The sequence below is a fragment of the Manihot esculenta genome, chromosome 1 (genome assembly GCF_001659605.2).
Source record: "Manihot esculenta cultivar AM560-2 chromosome 1, M.esculenta_v8, whole genome shotgun sequence".
Lineage (NCBI taxonomy): Eukaryota > Viridiplantae > Streptophyta > Magnoliopsida > Malpighiales > Euphorbiaceae > Manihot > Manihot esculenta.
The window spans coordinates 8108461-8129669 of NC_035161.2; the positions used below are offsets into that span (position 1 = coordinate 8108461).

General features: G+C 29.9%; 3 protein-coding genes across 3 annotated transcripts; all 3 read right to left on the reverse strand.

Annotated features, from left to right (window-relative positions):
- Nucleotides 1–2231: 2231 nt before the first annotated feature.
- Nucleotides 2232–4661, reverse strand: LOC110607340 (receptor-like protein EIX2; the record flags this gene model as incomplete). Its single annotated transcript, XM_021746429.2, has 2 exons — nt 3916–4661; nt 2232–3795 (listed from the first exon to the last, which is right to left on the reverse strand). Coding segments are annotated over exons 1-2 (2310 nt in total), but the record flags the coding sequence as incomplete, so codon positions are not given.
- A 5716-nt stretch (nt 4662–10377) lies between these two features.
- LOC122721298 (receptor-like protein EIX2) lies at nt 10378–11801 on the reverse strand. The gene has a single exon (XM_043954229.1). The coding sequence runs from the start codon at nt 11766–11768 to the stop codon at nt 10689–10691; it is 1080 nt and encodes a 359-aa protein (XP_043810164.1). The 5' UTR covers nt 11769–11801; the 3' UTR covers nt 10378–10688.
- Nucleotides 11802–12988: 1187 nt separating this feature from the next.
- LOC110607339 (receptor-like protein EIX1) lies at nt 12989–15149 on the reverse strand. Its single transcript, XM_043953872.1, has 2 exons — nt 13481–15149; nt 12989–12996 (listed from the first exon to the last, which is right to left on the reverse strand). The coding sequence occupies exons 1-2, from the start codon at nt 15147–15149 to the stop codon at nt 12989–12991; spliced, it is 1677 nt and encodes a 558-aa protein (XP_043809807.1).
- Nucleotides 15150–21209: the final 6060 nt, after the last annotated feature.

A 21209-nucleotide genomic window follows, 5' to 3' on the forward strand; every position in this document is an offset into this window, starting at 1 on the left:
TCCTAAAACCCTAAAACCTAAGACAAATAAGAGTTTACCTCACTTTGGCTCTGATACAAACTGATGTAGAATTCTATGGCACAAGCCTCAAACCCACACGCACAAGTAAATATGAAATCCAAAGATTTGATAAACCCACCTCCTATGGCACTCCACACTTAGAGAAGCTGAAATACCAATAATCGAAGGGTTTAGATGAGAATCCAACAAACGCCACAATGAATAGTTGATAAGTTAGCCAAGATTTTTGGTGTAATTGATGAAAGCAAATCCTCACTTTCACTCAAAGCAATACACGCCAAAAGCATGAAAAAGAATTCTGAAATTTTAGATTCAAAATTGCCTTTTACAAGTATTTCTTATCCTTATATAATAAAGATAAAACAAATAAAATTCTAAGACACTCTTCTTAGGTCTAGCCGAACCGCACATAAGGCCAAACCCAATCACACACTAAAATAACATATCAAACTCATAAGTATTAAAACATAAGCCCAATACATGGCCCAACACTCTAAAACTTAAAAGATAAAATATGGTCAGAATACAAGCTCAAACAAAGCCAAAATAAAGCAAGTGTTTAAATAATAAAACATAGCAAACCCATCATGATAAAGCTGAATCTTCATAAAAATATTTCTTAATATTCACTTTAGACTTCCCTTTGTGTAGCTTTGGCCCATAGGTTTGATTAGGCTTCCTAAGCCTATAAATTTAATAATTAGATTAATAAGATTTTATGTTGTATTTCTTTACACTTTTATCTTAGTTGAATCGTTTGATATGGTTAATGGTTGATTGTTGATAATTAGTAGCTGATGTTATAGCGAACGATTGATAGTTTATTAATTACAATTAAATATTTAAAATATTTGATAAAAATATGTCTAATTTTTATTATTTAAATGTAAATTGATGAATAAGGATATATATTATATAAATTATTTATAATTAAAATTATATAAAATTAATAATTTATTATATAATATATATAAAATTTTAAAATATGATTATCAATAAAATAAATTTTATTTTTTATGTATATATAAGTTATTTTTATAATATTTATAAAATTTTAAAAGCTGATTAACTATCAGTGGAAAGTTATCAGTAGGATGAAAAAAGTAAATCAAATACTCTTTTAATTAATTTCTAACCTGTAAAAGAAAATAAAGAGGAAATAAATACCACACTTCTCTTTTTGTTTTTTTTTTAGAAAAGAAAAATTACTAAATAAAATAGTCCCCTCCCTCCATTTGGCAGTCTTTCTCCAAATTAATAAGACAGATTATTGATTATGATTTATGAATTTGTTATATTTTTTAATTATTTTTAAAATTAATAAAAATATATAATTTATTGAAGAAATTTAAAATGTTTTATTATTGCATTCAAATATGCAAGTCTCCTCCTCCATCACAAGACTTGGGAGTGTAGCAATAGCATGGGTTAAATTACTTTCTTGCCCACCACAGATTATTGACTTTGAAATATTTATGTAATCCCTTTAGAGTTGTATAGTATACACCATTTTGTGTTTTAGATTTTTTTTTTCTATTATTTTATAGCAATTTAAAGTTATTAATATAGGAATTATCTTAGAAAAAGCTCAAAGATATCAAATCCTGGAAACAATCACACAAAAACACATCCCCTTTAAAGAAAATCTTCCAGCCTTCCAAGCTTCAAAACTTGAATGGAGGAGGGGTTTTATTTAAATTTAGCTCAACATCTGCTGCAGTCTCAAACAACCTTGAATCCTACATTAAACACTATCATCAACAATTAACATAGAAAGCATTATGATCATGTAATTAAAATTTCTGTCAAATTGCATCTCTAACAACATTAATAAAGCATCCATGAATTATGAGTGATTAAATAGAAAGTAACTAACCTTCTCATGCATTTCCTTCTAATTTGTTTTTGAGAAATTTTCTCTTCACTTGATTTGCCTTAATTGCAATTGTTACCCAAAGCTTGTTGCAGACTCTGTCAACTAACCCAAACCAAGCACACCTCCATGAGTCGTTGAAGTACAAGATGCTACAAACTCCAACAAATCCAGCCGCAAATCCCATTCCCATACCACTGTAGAACCAAACCATTTCAGAGTCATCTTTCCTCGTAGTGCCACCTTTTTCATGACCTTTAGGCAATTCATCTGCATCACCTGAACAGTTATTCAATGGAGGTCCACAAAGTCCATCGTTGCCAATGTAGATGGATTTGTCATCCAAAGTCTGAAGTTGGTTTCCCGTTGGAATTCGTCCAGATAAGTGATTGAATGACAAATTCAAGTGACTTAAAAAATTCAAATCAGAAATGCTGAATGGAATAGAGCCAGCAAGTTCATTTTCAGACAAGTCGAGTGATTCTAGTGAGCTTAACTTGCCAATGTTCCAAGGGATATGTCCAAACAATTTGTTTGTAGATAGATTCAGGTTCTGTAGACCTGAAAGATTTATCAACTCCTGGGGAATTTCTCCAACAAAGTTATTTCCTGAAAGGTCAATGGAATACAGAAATCGAAGTGTGCTAGTATATTCAAGCTCTATTCCTTTGACATAAACCTGCACATTCTCACCATAGCTAGCTCTTACAAGACCCGCATAGGGTTCAGCATTAGTGTAATAGTCCCAATCCTCTTTCTGCTCATGCATAGCAATTGCAGTAAAATTGCCAAAACAATTAGGTATTGTTCCAGTCATCACATTATTTGCCAAGTTCAATATGCGAAGAGAAGCAAGGTAGCAAAGCTGCAGAGGAATCTCACCTTCAAATTTATTGGAGTGAACACTCAGTACTTTCAGAGAAGATAGGCTCTCACCTATCCATGAAGGAATAAAACCATCAAAAGCATTCATGCTAAGATCAAGAGTCTCCAAGGATTCTAGATTCCTTAATGACATTGGGATGTTTCCTTGCAGAGTATTGTTTTGCAGATGCAGGGAAACAAGCGACTCTTGAGAACCCAAGGACATTGGAACCTCACCACTCAGCATATTACTTGAAAAATCAATCACAGTTAAACTTGGCAAATTTCCCCAACATGAAGGTATTCTTCCTGATAGATGATTATTCGAAAGATCAAGAATTTGTAAAGATTCAATCCTGCATAAAGTAGCTGGAACGGTACCATTCAAGTAGTTGTTGGAGAGGGATAAGAGTCGCAGACGTGGCATCATTTCACTGAGATTCTGGGGAATCTGGCCGTGGAGCAAGTTGTTGGAGATATCCAATATGGTTGCATCAAAATGAGAACAGCTTAAAAAACCATCAAACTGGTTAGATTTCAACAATATGATCCTATATTCGTTAGCATAAGTTGTGTTCAGTTTTCTGAAAGTTGGCAAGGTCCCAAACAACTGATTATAAGATAAAACCAATCCTACTATATTGGAAGAAATATTTTCAAACCAGTCAGGGATGTTATCTGAGATGCCTGCATTAGACATTTCTAAAAATCTAATGCCTTTTTGTGTTTTGAGCCACTGTGGAAACGAAGGCCCTACTTCACAAGATGATAAATCAATCCAGTCAAGTTGAAAAGGAGGTATCCATTCGGGATCAATATCAAAAGCTAAAGAATTCCCACCCGTATTCAAATTAATCAAGCTTCTCAGGTTTAACAAGTGAAGTTCAGAAACTTTCCCATGCAATGAATTCTTACTGAAATCTAGTGTTTCAAGGTTGTAAAGCTGTCCGATGGATACAGGAATTGAACCCCAGAAAGAGTTTTTAGAAAGAGAAATAACTTTCAGGCGTTTAAATTTGCCCAAATTATCTGGAATACTACCAGAAAAGGAATTGTTTAAAAGATACAGATTCTCTAAACTATTCTTGATGCAACCGGATGAGTTGCCAAAAGTTCCGGAAATCTCACCGCTGAACTTGTTGTAACCCAATTATAGCCTGTTCAACGTGTTGGGTATGTTGCCTTCCAAAGAATTAAAATCCGCATCAAGGGAAGCAAGAGAATTAAGATTACTGATATCAGTGGAAAGAGACCCTCGGAAAGCACTATAAGACAGAGAAAGATTTTGAAGTTTGGTAATATTATATAACCAGCATGGGATTGTGGAATGGAAGTTGTTCCATCCAAGGTCGAGAACCTCAAGAGATGTAAAATTGACATGTGAAACATCACCAATGATGGAAAGCTCACAATTCCACAATTCTAATTCTAGTAAAGAAGGAAGCATGTTTATTGACTGCAACCAATTGTCACACTTGTCCAGGACCACGTACCACAAGTACAAGTATTTCAAAGAAGATGGAAAATGGAGACTGTGGATTGCCAATGAAGGATTCGCACTGAGATCATAATTCCAACTGAGATCAAGATACTGCAAGTTTGAAAGATTTCCAAGATGAAGGGAAATGTTTCCCCTGATGGACGTCCAAGAAAGAACGAGGTTAACTACATGACCGGTTATGTCATCGCAAGTGACTCCGTGCCATCTGCAGCAGTCATCTCCCACCCATGAAGGCAACGAGTTTGAATTGTTGAGGAGGCTTGACTTGAACTTGACAAGAGCTTCTCTTTCAGTCTTGATACAGCTTCCATTGAAATTATCTCCATTGCAGAAGGAGGAAACGCTTTGAAGTAGAATGAGCAAGGCAAGAATCTCAACAACATTGGCAGTTGATGTTCCCATAACTTCTCAATTAAAAAACAAACACTCTAGCAGATTTTAGAAATTAAATCTATAATATTTATATGCTTATTTTGTAACTAATTTACAAATTTTAATATATTTAAACATATTAACACATTTTTATAAATAATAAAATAAAATGTTCTTTTTAATCAATAATGATATTATTCATTAATGTTCAATATAATTTTTATAATTTCAATTTATAAAAAAATATATTCATATATTTTAGAAATTAGTTTTCATTAATTTAATATTAATTTTTTTCATAAAATGATCATTTTATAAGCGTAATTACCTTCAAATAAAATTTGAAGTTATATGAATTGTCTTAATTTTTTATAAGTTATATACTCAATCTTTCAATTTTATATTAATTATAGTAATATGCTATCAAATCAAATTGTCACCATGGCCGTAAACTTTCCTAGCAATTTCTGTACTGTGAATGTCCATAGAAAAAAAATTCACTTGAATTGCCTTGTTGGAAATTCAGCTGGATGAATGAAAAGAGTAAATTAATCACCGTTTTAATTAATTTCAACTGTAAAAGAAAATAAAGAGGAAATAAGTACCACCCTTCCCTTTTTTTTTAAAAAAAAAATTACTAAATAAAATAGTTCCCTTTCTCCAAATTAGTAAGACAGATTATTGATTATGATTTATGAATTTGTTATATTTTTAATTATTTTTAAAATTAATAAAAATATATAATTTATTGAAGAAATTTAAAATGTTTTATTATTGCATTCAAATATGCAAGTCTCCTCCTCCATCACAAGTCATTTCCAGAGACGAAAGTCTCAACCTTCGGCGGCCGAATCCCCCTCCAGAACCGAAAGTCCAAACTTTCGGGAGCGGGTTTAGACAGCCGAAACCACCTCCTTAGCACGTTCGGCGGCCGAACCTGCTTTCGGCGGCCGAAACTGGATTCTCCAGTAAGGCAGAATCCAGCTCTATTTCATGCAAAACTCCTCCAAACTTCCTCATACATGCAACCAACAACTCAACAACAAGCATATACTCAAGTATATGCACAAAGGGGTCCAAAACTAACTTAAAACCCCAACAAGCATCACAACTCAACACATACACATGTTATCACCAACAAACATACAAAAACCCTACTTAACTTAACATGCAATTCTACCCATAAAACTTTTAACCTTCATAAAACATCAAAGAAACTAAGGATCTACACTTACCTCTTGAAGATCGAGAGGATAGGTGATTCTAACGTGGAGATATGGAGAAACTCGCTCTCAAAGTCTCCAAGCTTCAAAACTTTGGTCTTTAGCTAAAAAGCTTCAAAACAACATGAAAACTTCTCAAAACTTTGAAAGATTTGGAGAAAACATGAAGATCACCCAAGGAAGATCATGGTCTCACCTCTATCCGTGGAAATGGAAAGAAAATCTTATCCATTCACCGACCTATGGCCTTTTATAGGTGGCTGGATAGACCACTTTCGGCGGCCAAACGTGATTCCGAAACCATGCAACGTTCGGCGGCTGAACATCACTTTCGGCGGCCGAACCTGACAATTCTTCCTTGGTGCTTTTCTTTCAAAAACTAAAACCTTAAAACTTATGAAAATCAATTAGAAAAACACATTTCTTACCCTTCTAGAGGATTCCGACATTCGAGATTCCACCGGACTGTAGGAATTCTGATGCCAGACTCTAACCGGGTATTACAATATTGACATCTCATATGAGTTAAAATAAAATAGTAACGGTATGAGAATAATGTTGGCATCTTAGACTCTATGATGAAAATATTGGCTCAAAAGCAAATAAAATACTAGTCATATGCAGAGCTACCTAAAAGAGTAACCACCTAACGTACGTCTCTATTTGTATATTAACTGTTTGAAAAACAGTATAAATATATACTAAATTGAAAATAAATCACCTCAAGGTGTTATCTATTCAGTATATATGTAATCGGCTATTTATTGAGTCGTATTTTAAATTTTATTTTCATTAATTCAAGAAATATAAATTTTTTTATTCATTCTCATTTTAAATAAATAAAATAATATATGTATATACATAAATATATATATATATATATATATATATATATATATATATATATATATATATATATTTAAAAACTATCAATATTATATATTTATCAATTTAGTAGTAGCAAAATAAGTTTAGAATGTATACCCTATTATCTATACTGGAAATTAGAATTAAAAACAAATATATGAAGTGATAAATAAAACTTATTTTTTTAAAATTTTTAAATAATAAAAATTACTATTTAATAATAGAGAAAATAAATTAAATTATAATAATTTTGATAAATAGAATAAAATTTATTTATCCAAATATTAAGTTTTTATAAAAATTATTAAATTTTTTATTAAAATATTAATTTAAATAAGAATTTAATTTAAAATTTTAAAAGTTTATGAATTGATTGGGATGAGAAACGGAAAATTTAGATTGAAAATGAATTTTCTTTCTTTTTATAAATAACATAGCAAAGCTCTGTTATTTTTTAAAGGAGGAAGAAATGGTTCTAGTTTCGGAATCCTTCTCGAAATCAGAATTTTTATTTATTATATTTTTATTATTTTTTTTTTAATTTATGAAATTTTTTTAAATAAATAGAGTATAGTAATTTAGATAACGGCAAATTAGTAAAGGAAAGTGCAATTACAGATAAAGGAAACTAAGGCTAAAATTAGAGTATTATAAATTTAATAATTAGATTAATAAAATTTTATGTTGTATTTCTTTACACTTTTATCTTAGTTGAACCATTTGATATGGTTAATGGTTGATTGTTGATAATTAGTAGCTGATGTTGATAGCAAAAGATTGATAGCTAATGTTAATTACAGTTAAAATATTTAAAATATTTAATAAAAAATATCTAATTTTTATTATTTAAATGTAAATTGATGAATAAGGATATATATTATATAATTTATTTATAATTAAAATATATATATAAATTAATAATCTATTATATAATATATATAAAATTTTAAAATATAATTATCAATAAAAAAATTTTATTTTTATGCATATATAAGTTATTTTTATAATATTTATATTTATTTCATAATTAGAAAATAATTTAATAATATAAATTAAAATTTATTTTAATATAAAAATTTGATAATTAATAAATATTTTAAAAAATAATATAATCAAAATAAAATATAAAATCTCATCACTTATTAGCAGCTAATGAGAAAAAAATTCTAAATTTAAAATTAATTAAAAAGGCAGTTGATGAACTGCTTATCCATTATTTTTTTTTTTAGAACAAAGAAAACTTCATTAATTCAAAGAGAACAAAGAAACAATGTGAAGAGGAGGGATATCAATCCAAACTCCCGATTCAGAATGAGCCGATGTTGCTAGAACATGAGCGACATCATTCGCAGATCTATGAACAAAAACACACTTTGCTTCCTCATAACTAGATAGAAGCAGTTTACAATCTTGAACCAAAAGGCCAAAAGACGATAAATCATCTAACAAAACACAATTAATTGACATCACAAGTACCTGAGCATCCAATTCGAAAAGTACTCGATCCCATTCACACTCTTTAATCCAGCTCAATACTTTCCGGAATACTATAGTTTCAGCACACTTTGCATCCATCTGGCTATAAAAAGAGCCTGCTCTAGCAGCCACAAAACTCCCATCATCCTTCCGAATTAATAGTCTTTTTTTTTAAAAAGTTATTAAACGCAAAAATAAACTGTTTGGAAACTGATCAACATTAATTTTAAATAAAAAAACTGATAAATCGAATAAATTTAAAATTTTGGTTTGATTTTTTATTTATTTTAATTTAATTTTTAATTTTAAAAATTTCAGTTATTTTAGTTCGGTTCGATTTTGATAAAAAAAATAAAAAAATTAAAACGAACCGATTACTCATAATAATATAGAGAGATTAGGTTATATTAAAGTTAAAATATTCTAATTAAATTTTAAAATATTAAAAATAAAATATAAAAATAAAAATTTTATTAAAAATTTAAATTGATCAAACTGAATTGAATCGAATTGAATCAGATCGATTTAATTTAATTTAATTTCTAATCAAAATCGATTTAGTTTAATTTTTATAAATACTAAAATTTTAATTTTCAATTTATTAGTTAACCGAAGCGATTGAATACTCGCCCAATAATACGGATGAAAAGAGTAAAGAATAAACTAAATACTCTTTTAAGTTCTAACCTGTAAAAAAAAATAAAGACGAAATAAGTACCGCCCTTCTCTTTTTTGTTTTAAAAAAAAAAGAAAAATTACTAAATAAAATAGTTCCTCCATTTGCCAGTCTTTCTCCCAATTAATAAGAAAGATTATTGATTATGAATTATGAATTTGTTATATTTTTTTAATTGTTTTTAAAATTAATAAAAATATATAATTTATTGAAGAAATTTAAAATGTTTTATTATTGCATTCAAATATGAAAGTCTCCTCCCCCATCACAAGACTTGGGAGTGTAGCATGGGTTAAATTAATTTCTTGCCCACCATAGATTATTGACTTTAAAATATTTATGTAATCCCTTTGGAATCAAATTTCCAATTAAGGCATAATTTTTTATTTTAAAGGTATTTATAATATAGTATTTAAGATTTAATAAAATTTAAACATTAATTTAGTTAATTCATGAGATTTTATTTTATTATTTAAATAATCATTATATTAAAATTTACTGGTATATCACTTCTATAAAAATAAATTTAAAGCAGCAAATTGAAATTATTTTTATAAGTAAAATAAATATAAAAAAGACTCGTTTATAAAAAATATTTTTCAAAAACTTTTTCAAGCTTTCGCACTCAAAAATTTAATTAAAAAAAATTCTTGATGAAATGAAAAGTTATGTAATTTTAAGGGTTTTTTTCTTCTATATTTTGGAAATGGTATTAATATATTAATAAATTTATTAATATATTTTATTTTTTAAAATTAATATTAAATAATAAAAAATAAGATTTTTGTTAGAAAATATTTTATATGAAAAATAAGCGTAAATTTAAAAATTTATTCTCCAAATAATCAATATCATATATATATATATATATATATATATATATATATATATATATAGCACATTAGTAGATATTGTTATAGACTACTGGCAGTCAAATCTAAATCATTTGATATTTTGAAGCTTAAAAGAATCTCATTATATTTTATGAAATTTTCTTTCAAAATCTATGTTTCAATTTATTAATTTAGTTGATTAACAAGATTTTCTCCGATAAAAGATTAAGTAAATGGAAAAAATTAAAAAAACAAATGGTAGTGACTATTAAATAGCTGTTTGTTTTAATGAAAAGAGAGAAAGGATCATTTCAGGAAAAAAAATATAATTATAATTTTATATAATTTTATTTTTATTTATATAATTTTATTTTTATATATATAATTAAAAATTAGTTGTGTATTTTATATTGTGTGATTTTTTTAAATAAAAAAAATTAAATAAATAATTAGTTCAATTTGAAATATTTCGTGCCATTAAAAAAAAAGAGAGCGAGAGGCTTTATCTTAGAAAAAGCTCTATTCCTTTGACAATTCAAATTGGGATTTATCCCAATTTTTGCTCTCTCACTTAGAGTTGTATAGTATACACCATTTTGTGTTTTAAATTTTTTTTATATTATTTTATAGCAATTTAAAGTTATTGTACAGAAAATAAAGTTATTAATATAGGAATTATCTTAGAAAAAGCTCAAGAATATCAAATCCTGGAAACAATCACACAAAAACACATCCCCTTTAAAGAAAATCTTCCAGCCTTCCAAACTTCAAATCTCGAATGGAGGAGGTGCTTTATTTAAATTTAGCTTAACATCTGCTGCAGTCTCAAACAACCTTAAATCCTACATTAAACACTATCATCAAAAATTAACATAGAAAACATTATGATCATGTAATTGAAATTTCTGTCAATTTGCATCTCTAACAACAGTAATAAAGCATCCATGAATTATGAATGATTAAATAGAAAGAACTAACCTTCTCATGCATTTCCTTCTATTTTGTTTCTGAGAAACTTTCTCTTCACTTGATTTGCCTTGATTGCAATTGTTACCCAAAGCTTGTTATAGACTCTGTCAACTAACCCAAACCAAGCACACCTCCATGAGTCGTTGAAGTACAAGATGCTACAAACTCCAACAAATCCAGCCGCAAATCCCATTCCCATACCACTGTAGAACCAAACCATTTCAGAGTCATCTTTCCTCGTAGTGCCACCTTTTTCATGACCTTTAGGCGATTCATCTGCATCATCTGAATAGTTATTCAATGGAGGTCCACAAAGTCCATCGTTGCCGATGTAGATGGATTTGTCATCCAAAGTCTGAAGTTGGTTTCCCTTTGGAATTCGTCCAGATAAGTGATTGAATGACAAATTCAAGTGACTTAAAAAGTTTAAATCAGAAATACTGGATGGAATAGAGCCAGAAAGTTCATTTTCAGACAAGTCAAGTGATTCTAGTGAGCTTAACTTGCCAATGTTCCAAGGGATATGTCCATCCAATTTGTTTGTAGATAGATTCAGGATCTGTAGACCTGAAAGATTCATCAACTCCTGGGGAATTTCTCCAACAAAGTTATTTCCTGAAAGGTCAATGGAATAGAGAAATCGAAGTGTTCTAGTATATTTAAGCTCTATTCCTTTGACATAAACCTGCACATTCTCACCATAGCTAGCTGATACAAAAGCAAAGGGTTGATCTTTAGTGTAATAGTCCCAATGCCCTTTCTGCTCATGCATAGCAATTGCAGTAAAATTGCCAAAACAATTAGGTATGGTTCCAGTCATCATGTTATTTGCCAAGTTCAATATGCGAAGAGAAGCAAGGTAGCAAAGCGGCAGAGGAATCTCACCTTCAAATTTATTAGAGTGAATACTCAGTACTTTCAGAGAAGATAGGCTCTCACCTATCCATGAAGGAATAAAACCATCAAAAGCATTCATGCTAAGATCAAGAGTCTCCAAGGATTCTAGATTCCTTAATGACATTGGGATGTTTCCTTTCAGAGTATTGTTTTGCAGATGCAGGGAAACAAGCGACTCTTGAGAACCCAAGGACATTGGAACATCACCACTGTCACACCCAACCCCCAAACTGTAGAGACGGATATGACCCGGAAAACTGACAGAGTTCCCCCTAATATTTGCATATATAAAAACATGTAACCTGCTATAATTTCAAATTATAACTAGTCAATTCATAAAATATTTACAACAACACAAAACCTTCTTCATTGGGGCTGTACAATCTATACATGATCTAACAAAATTACAAAAAGAAAAGACAAAAGACTTAGGATTGATCCGACCTCCTCTAGACTCTGAGTGGACGATGTGGAAGGAAGGACAAACAAGAAGATGAAGACTGCTGAGCAGATCACCAAAAAGGAACTGAAATATTAAAAGAAATATAAGGGGTGAGTACAAACTACTCAGTGAGCGGATAAATAAATAACAAAGGGGAAAAGATAAAGTTTAGGTACTTAATAGTACCAAATATTTAGCTAAAATAAGTCAGCTGAATAAATACAATTTCATTCCATCAACATAAAATAAACTGTGAAAAATAGAATCCGCATACACTCATAATATGTTCCCTGCAGATAATGCTGGCATCTCAGGGATAAGAAAATAATAACAGCCTGAGAGCAATGCTGGCATCTTAGGCTCTATAATGACAAATTTGGCCCAAGAGCAAATAAAATGCTGGTCATACACATGTGCAGAGCTACCCCAAAGGGTGACCACCTGACATACGCCCCAAAGGCTATCTGTATATCAAGCGCTGTCCCAAAAACAGTATAAACATATATTATGCTGAAAATAAAGCACCTGTCATCAAGGTGTTATCTGTTCGGTGCATATACAGAGTGTAATCGGCTATTTATTCAGCTGTGCTTTAAATTAAATTTCCATTTATTTAAGAAATATAAAATAACTTTATCCTTTTCCATTTTAAATAAACAAAATAACATATACACATATAAATATATTTAAGAAAAATATCAATGTTATGTATTTATCCACTCACCAAAACAGAGGACAAAAAGACCTAGGTTGCAGGAGCACCCCTATTGTCTATCCTGAAGCTGGATCCTCTCCTAGAATTAAAAAGAAAAATAAATAATATATCAAATAATAAATAAATATTCTAGGATAAAAATATAAAACGTAAAATACAAAATTTTAAATATATTTATATATATATATATTGAAGAAAATTTCGGCCATATTTCGGTATAGTTAGTCCTCCCAGAAATACTCAAACTCAACAAAAATACTCAATAAGCTATAAATATTATTTAAATCAAATTATGAAAATCATAAATTCCAAAAATAAATATTAAAACTCATTAATTAAATCTAACTAAAACATATACCTTTTTATGCTCAAATCACCAAAATCACTATTAAAAGGTAGAGAAAATAAATTATATCGTGAAAATTTGAATAAAAGGAACAAAACTCACTTATCCAATTTTGGAGCCTCTAGAAGACATTATTGAATTTCTGAGCGGAATATAGCTTTAAATCAGGATGTAGCTGAAGGATCTTAGAAGTTTATGAGTTGATTGGGTTGCGGAGGAGGAAGAGATTTGGATTTAAAGAAAAGGAAAATTTTTTTTTTTAAAACTAACAGAACAAGCTCTGTTTCTGGAGGAGGGAGACAGTGGTTGGGGTTTCGGGATCCTTCCCGAAACCAAAGCTTTTAATTGTTTTTTTTTTTTTTTTTTTTTTTATGGGCTGGGCCCGATAACCACTCAACATATTACTTGAAAAATCAATCACAGTTAAACTTGGCAAATTTCCCCAACATGAAGGTATTCTTCCTGATAGATGATTATTCGAAAGATCAAGAATTTGTAAAGATCCACTCCTGCATAAAGTAGCTGGAACGGTACCATTCAAGTAGTTGTTGGAGAGGGATAAGAGTTGCAGACTTGGCATCATTTCACTGAGATTCTGGGGAATCTGGCCGTGGAGCAAGTTGTTGGAGATATCCAATATGGTTGCATCAAAATGAGAACAGCTTAAAAAACCATCAAACTGGTTAGATTTCAACAATATGATCCTATATTCGTTAGCATAAGTTGTGTTCAGTTTTCTGAAAGTTGGCAAGGTCCCAAACAACTGATTATAAGATAAAACCAATCCTACTATATTGGAAGAAATATTTTCAAACCAGTCAGGGATGTTATCTGAGATGCTTGCATTAGACATTTCTAAAAATCTAATGCTCTTTTGTGTTTTGAGCCACTCTGGAAACGAAGGCCCTACTTCACAAGATGATAAATCAATCGAGTCAAGTTGAAAAGGAGGTATCCATTCGGGATCTATATCAAAAACTAAAGAATTCCCACCCATACTCAACTCAATCAAGCTTCTCAGGTTTAACAAGTGAAGTTCAGAAACTTTCCCATGCAATGAATTCTGACTCAAACCTAGTCTTTCAAGGTTGTAAAGCTGTCCAAGGGATTCAGGAATTGAACCCCAGAAAGAGTTTTTAGAAAGAAAAAGGACTTTCAGGCGTTTAAATTGTCCCAAATTATCTGGAATACTACCAGAAAAGGAATTGTTTAAAAGATACAGATTCTCTAAACTGTTCTTGATGCAACCGGATGAGTTGCCAAAAGTTCCGGAAATCTCACCGCTGAACTTGTTGTAACCCAAGTCTAGCTCAATCAAATTGCAAAGCCTGTTTAACGTGTTGGGTACGTTGCTTTGCAAAGAATTAGAACCCGCATAAAGGGAAGCAAGAGAATTAAGATTACTGATATCAGTGGAAAGAGACCCTCGGAAAGCACTAGACTGTAGAACAAGATGTCGAAGTTTGGTAATATTATATAACCAGCTTGGGATTGTGGAATGGAAGTTGTTAATTCCAAGGTCGAGAACCTCAAGAGATGTAAAATTGACATGTGAAACATCACCAATGATGGAAAGCTCACAATTCCACAATTCTAATTCTATTAAAGAAGGAAGCATGTTTATTGACTGCAACCAATTGTCACACTTGTCCAGGACCACGTACGACAAGTACAAGTATTTCAAAGAAGATGGAAAATGGAGGCTGTGGATTGCCAATGAAGGATTCACACTGAGATCATGATTCCAACTGAGATCAAGATACTGCAAGTTTGAAAGATTTCCAAGATGAAGGGAAATGTTTCCCATGATGGACGCCCGAGAAAGAACGAGCTTAACTACATGACCGGTTATGTCATCGCAAGTGACTCCGTGCCATCTGCAGCAATCATCTCCCACCCATGAAGGCAACGAGTTTGAATTGTTGAGGAGGCTTGACTTGAACTTCACAAGAGCTTCTCTTTCAGTCTTGATACAGCTTCCATTGAAATTATCTCCATTGCAGAAGGAGGAAACGCTTTGAAGTAGAATGAGCAAGGCAAGAATCTCAACAACATTGGCAGTTGATGTTCCCATAACTTCTCAATTAAAAAACAAACACTCTAGTTTTCAATAATGATATTATTAATTAATGTTCAATATAGTTTTTATTACATCAATTTATAAAAATTTAGAAATTAGTTTTCATTAATTTAATATTAATTTTTTTAAATAAAATGATCTTTTTATAAGGGTAATTACCATTTTTTATAATATAAAATATATAATTTTCATCTCTGTAGACTTAGAAATTCATGCCTTTGGTACAAAAATTCCGATTAAAGCATTAATTAGTTCAACTTTCACTGGAATGGGATGGGTGCCAGGATTTCAACCTCTAATATCTTATCCTATGACATTGACTCGATCAAACAAGGACGAATAAATATGTTTATTCTTTGAGAGTAGCTTGGGCCTTGGTGTGAGTTTTTTGGCTTAAAAGTAAAAATAAGACTTTGAAAGACTCATCTCTTTAGACTTGGAATTTTGAGTCATCCAGTGCCTTTGGTACCAAATTTCCAATTGAAGCACAGATTATTAATTCAATTGCTGTCAATTTTGTTGAGACGATATTATCATACTTTAATTTTTTTTTTTTCATTTGTGATTTTTCTTAAATTTTTAATTAATTTATAAATTTTTTAAACTCAAAAAATCAAATAAAACAATAACTGAAAACATTATTTTCAACTAGTAAACAATATATAAGTACGCTCAGAAGTTAAAATAGATAAAATATCATTAAAAAGAACAAATCATTTGGTGTAACTAGCATAGAGATTTTGAGCATAAAGATTCCACTGACCTGTAAAAAACGGGCCAAAATATCGAGACTTTTTACATACAAAGAATTTACTTGTTACTAATATAGTTTAGCCCTGTCATTCTTTAGATCCCTTATTTCACTTCACTCCGATAGTATCATAAATCGGGTCTTGCTATCGAATCCAAAGTAAAATTCAATGAATACAAGGAGTTTTATTTTAAAATCAACCTTTTGCACATTAAGTTGTTTAAATCAAAAAAGGGTCTCTCTTAAAGCAATAGCCTCTGGTAAATAAGGAGCGAGTAAATCTTGAAAAATTTCTAAAACTCTAATGCAAAAGCTTGTCCGATCATTTTGAACAACAACAATATAAAATGTACATTATTCTTGAGCATGTAGGGTTGCATCTAATTACATTATGCTCTACTAATTGCAGGAGAACTCCAACCTTGAATACGTAATACAATCACATAAAATTAAAACAGATAAACAAAAATAATCGAGATCTCTTTTAAAAATTAAATAAAAATTATAGCTTTGGTCAAATTAGTTAAAGTTTCTTCATTAGTTTTCATGGTACAAAATTTCAGTTAATTAAATTCATGTATTGTGGATTAATAAATAAAGTTGAGTATATAAGATTAAAATTCAACGAATGCTTTGGTAGCAAAATCTCATTTAAAGCATAATTCAATTTCTGTCTAATTTCCTGAAATAGTAAAAGCCTATTCTATAGTAAATTTGAAGGTAATATGCTATCATGCTTAAATTGCAGATATTACACAAACTTTAATTATTAAAAAATTTATTTATAAAAAATTCTTTAAATTCAATTCATTTTATTCAAATTGCAAAATGTATAATTTTTTATAAAAAAAAGTACAATTTGAAAAAAAAAATTGAGATTCTATAAACATTTTGATAAGCTTGAACTAAATTATTTAAAATTGTTTCAATATTTATTAAAATGTCAAAATTTAGAAATAATTATAATTTTTTTAAAATAATTAATAGTAAGTAAATGTATTTGATAAATATATATTTTCACTTTGTATACAAATAATTTATTATAAGATTTTCTAAATTTTTAAAAATTATAATTATTAAAAATTAAAAAAAATATCTATGCATTGCGTGATTTCGATGGTTACTAATAAAAAAAATAACCAAATAAAAAAATATTATCTTTATCACACCCACTCTTTAGTCTAAATCTATAAAGATGGATAAAATTTTAAAAGTTCACAAAATATGTATAATTTATTATAATTTTAAAATATAAAAACATAAAAGAAATATAGATAATTGGTCTAATTAATTTATAATATATTTACATCATTATATCTTATTCCCTTTTCGAGATTTAAAAGATTATATATACATCAATTAAAATATATCCATTAATCTGAACATATAATTTATATGTTATCCTCTAAAATTATAAAAGATTTAGAATTAATCCAACCTCTTTTAAAATCTAATAGAGTGTTAAGGTGGATCACCCAAAGAAATTATAATATTAAAAGTATAAGAGTGAATACAATTTACTCAGTGAATAGATAAATAAATAATAAAAGAAAACAGATAAAATTTAAATACTTAGTAATATTAAATTAAAATAGATCAGCTGAATAAGTATAATTTAATTCAATTAATATAAATTAAACTAAATAAACATTTTACTAAGGTATCGTTATTGGAATAATGAATATAAAATCATAAATGTAGTAAATAAAATCTACATATACTCATAATATGCGTCCTCTGAATAATGTTAGCATTTCAAATGTGCTAAAATAAAATAATAATAGAATGAGAATAATGTTGGTATCTTAGACTCTATGATAAAAATATTGGCTCAAGAAATACTAGCTAGAGCTATCTCAAAAAGTCACCACCTGACATACGCTAAACTAAATATATATGGTAAACTAAAAATAAATCACCTGATGAAGTGTTATCTACTCGATATATATATATATGTATATGTATATATATAGTGTAATCGACTATTTATTCCCCCGTACTTTAAATTTTATTATCATTAATTTAAGAACTACGAATTTATTTTATCCATTCTCATTTTAAATAAATAAAATAATATATATATATATATATATATATTTAAAAAAATATCAATATTATATTGTAATACTCGGCTAGACTCCGGCATCCGAATTCCTACCGTCCGGCGGAATCTCAGATGTCGGAACCCTCTAAAAGGGTAAAATATGTTTTATAGAATGTTTTTACATGTTTTTAATGGTTTTAATGAAGAAAGAAATTGAGTTTTGAAAGATAAGACCAAGGAGGCAAAACCCAGGTTCGGCCGCCGAACATGGGGAGCTTGCGGAAGCTCCTTTGGCCCCCGAAAATGGTCTGGCCAGCCACCTATAAAAGGCCCCTTGTCCAAAAATGAGCGAGTTTTCTCCCTCTATTTTCGGGCATAGGTGAGATTTTGCCATTCCATAGTCGATTTGTTGTTTTCCTTCAAATCTTACGAGTTTTTGACAAGCTTTTATCTTTGTTTTGAAGTTTTGAGCACAAAATCGAAGTTTTAAGAGTTTGGAGATTCCAGAGACCAAATTCTCCCAATCTCCAAGTTGGGTCGCATCTCCTCTCGATCTTCAAGAGGTAAGTGTAGATCCATACCCTTTTCTATATTTTAAGTAAGTTTTATGAAGGGTTATGGGGTAAAGATGCATGTTTAGACTAGTTATATAATGTTAGGGTTATGTTAGTTTAATGAGAAATATGATGCTAAATGTGATGTTTGTTGGGGTATAGGCTAGTTTTATGCCCCTATATGCTTGATAATGTGTTTATGCATGCTTTTGTGTATTGAGTATGAGTTTGGAGGGTTTTGGGAGGCTAGATGTGGGATGGCAAAATCGGGTTCTGCCACCCAGAAAGGATCCAGGTTCGGCCGCCGAAGCAAAGTTCGGCCCCCAAACTTGCCTGTGGAGGCAGCTTTAGGCCGCCTAAACTCGCCCCCGAAAGTTGGACTTTCGGCTCTGGAGGGGAGTTTCGGCCGCCGAACCTGCCACCGAAGGATAGTGACTTTCGGCTTTGGAAGGACCTTCGGCCGCCGAACCCTGTCCCCGAAAGTGCCTGACTTTCGGATCTGTAGGGGCTTTCGGCCGCCGAACCTGCCGTCGAAAGTCCCTTGCCCAGCCTTCCTTTGTCTGTTTTGCATGCATGTTTTGTGATGTTTTATGGGAGTTTTTGGGGAGTTGTTTAGAGTCATGTTAGAGTTATTTGGTCCCTCATTTGAGTCCACCTGTGTAGGATCGGATCCGAGGAATCGAGGAGGCCAGCAGTAAAATAGCTATTTCAGAGTCTGTTGAGTATCAGCCAGAGGTGAGTAGAACTGAACTTTATATTTTAAAGTAACTAAAATTCGAGCATGTTCATGCATCACGAATGCCATGTTATGTATTAGGTTATTTGCATTAGAATTCACGAATATGATGCATTGCATAATATGATGTTGATGTGGATGGATATTGGATGACCCACTAGCCCTCGATATGATATGTTATGATACGGTATGGAAGTCCAGTGAGACCCATTCTACGCCTCTAGCACGATGTAAGAGAAAGACCAGTGAGACCCATTTTACGCCTCTGGCACATTGGATATGTTATGTTATGTCATGTTTAAGAGAAAGACCAGTGAAGCCCATTCTACGCCCCTGGCACAATTGGATATGTAGAGGGTTATTGGTGACAAATCCATCCTTGATGTGAATTGTTTGTGATGTGATGCATTTCATGAAAGCATATGTTTAAATAATTATTTTTTTTACTGTTCTGCTCACTGGGTTTTAGTAGCTCATCCCTTTTCCCTAACCCCAGGTTTGCAGGGTCAGAGATAGCTCAGGAGGTCGGCTAGAGGCTGATATATATTGTATAATAGTTTAGTAGTGGACATGTAAAATGATGTAATGTATTGATTTGAGGATTAGTATTGTGCTTGGCCCTAAGATATGGTTAATCCCTTTTGGGTACATGATATTTATGTAATGTTTTTATTAATAAGATGTGAACCAAGCTTGATGTGAACCAAGCTTGATATATGTAATGTTGACCCAACTAGAATATTTGATGATGGTTCTAGTGTGGAGTTTTTATGTATACAGTTATAGTGCATGCACAGGTCAAGCTATGTAAAAAGTTTAAAGTTTTTATGAAAATGTATGATCATGTATAGAATTTTATCAGTATACAGGATGTATGTTAGGCTTGCTATGGGTCCCGACGACCTTAAGTCGATCTGGATCCTAACACTGATAGCGGTCCGGTTTCCAGATCGTTATATATATATTTATCTGTTTACCTATACCGAGAGTAAAATAAGTTTAAAACACATACTCTATCATCTATACTGAAAGCTGGATCCTCCACTAGAATTGATAAATAAATATTCTAACATGAAAATATAAAATGTAAAATATAAATTTTAAATACTATATATATATATATATATATATATATATATATATATTAAGAAAAATTCATCAATATCTCAAAATTATACAGATTAAAAAATACTTAATAAATTATTATGAATATTATTTAGATTAATTTATAAAAATTATTAATCTTAAAAATAGAATTTCATTAATTATTATTTATTTTTTAAAATTTTTAAATTATAAAAATTGTTATTTAATAGTAAAAAAAATAAATTAAATTGTAATAATATGAATGAATGTGATAAAATTTATTTATTTAAGTATTAGAGTTTTAATAAAAAATTATTAAATTTTTTATAATTGAGAATTTTAAAAATTTATAAATTAATTGGGTTGAGATGGGAATTATTTAGATTGAAAATGAATTTTATATATATATATATATATAAATAGCAGAGCAAATCTCTGTTCTTTTGGAGAGGAAGAAGAAAGGGCTCTGATTTCGGAATTCTTCTCAAAATCAGAGTTTTTATTTATTATATTTTTTATTTTTTTTTTAAATTTATAGATTTTTTAAATTTAATAAACCGAGTATAATAATTTAGATAAAAAAGCAAATAGTGCAATTACAGAGAAAGAAAACTAAGACTATTGATTCAAAAAAAAAAAAAAAGAAAACTAAGACTAATAGAGTATTATAAATTTAATAATTAGATTAATAAGATTTTAAGCTCTTATTTTAGTTGAACCGTTTGATACAGTTAATGGTTGATTGTTGATAATTAGTTGTCGATGTTGATAGCGAATGATTGATAGCTACTTGTTAATTACAGTTAAAATATTTAAAATATTTAATAAAAAATATCTAATTTTTATTATTTAAATGTAAATTGATGAATAAGGATATATATTA

What these genes read in the sequence shown, in the direction of transcription:
- LOC110607339 (XM_043953872.1), bottom strand. Translation starts at nt 15,149, where the DNA reads ATGGGAACATCAACTGCCAATGTTGTTGAGATTCTTGCCTTGCTCATT.
- LOC122721298 (XM_043954229.1), bottom strand. Translation starts at nt 11,768, where the DNA reads ATGTCCTTGGGTTCTCAAGAGTCGCTTGTTTCCCTGCATCTGCAAAAC.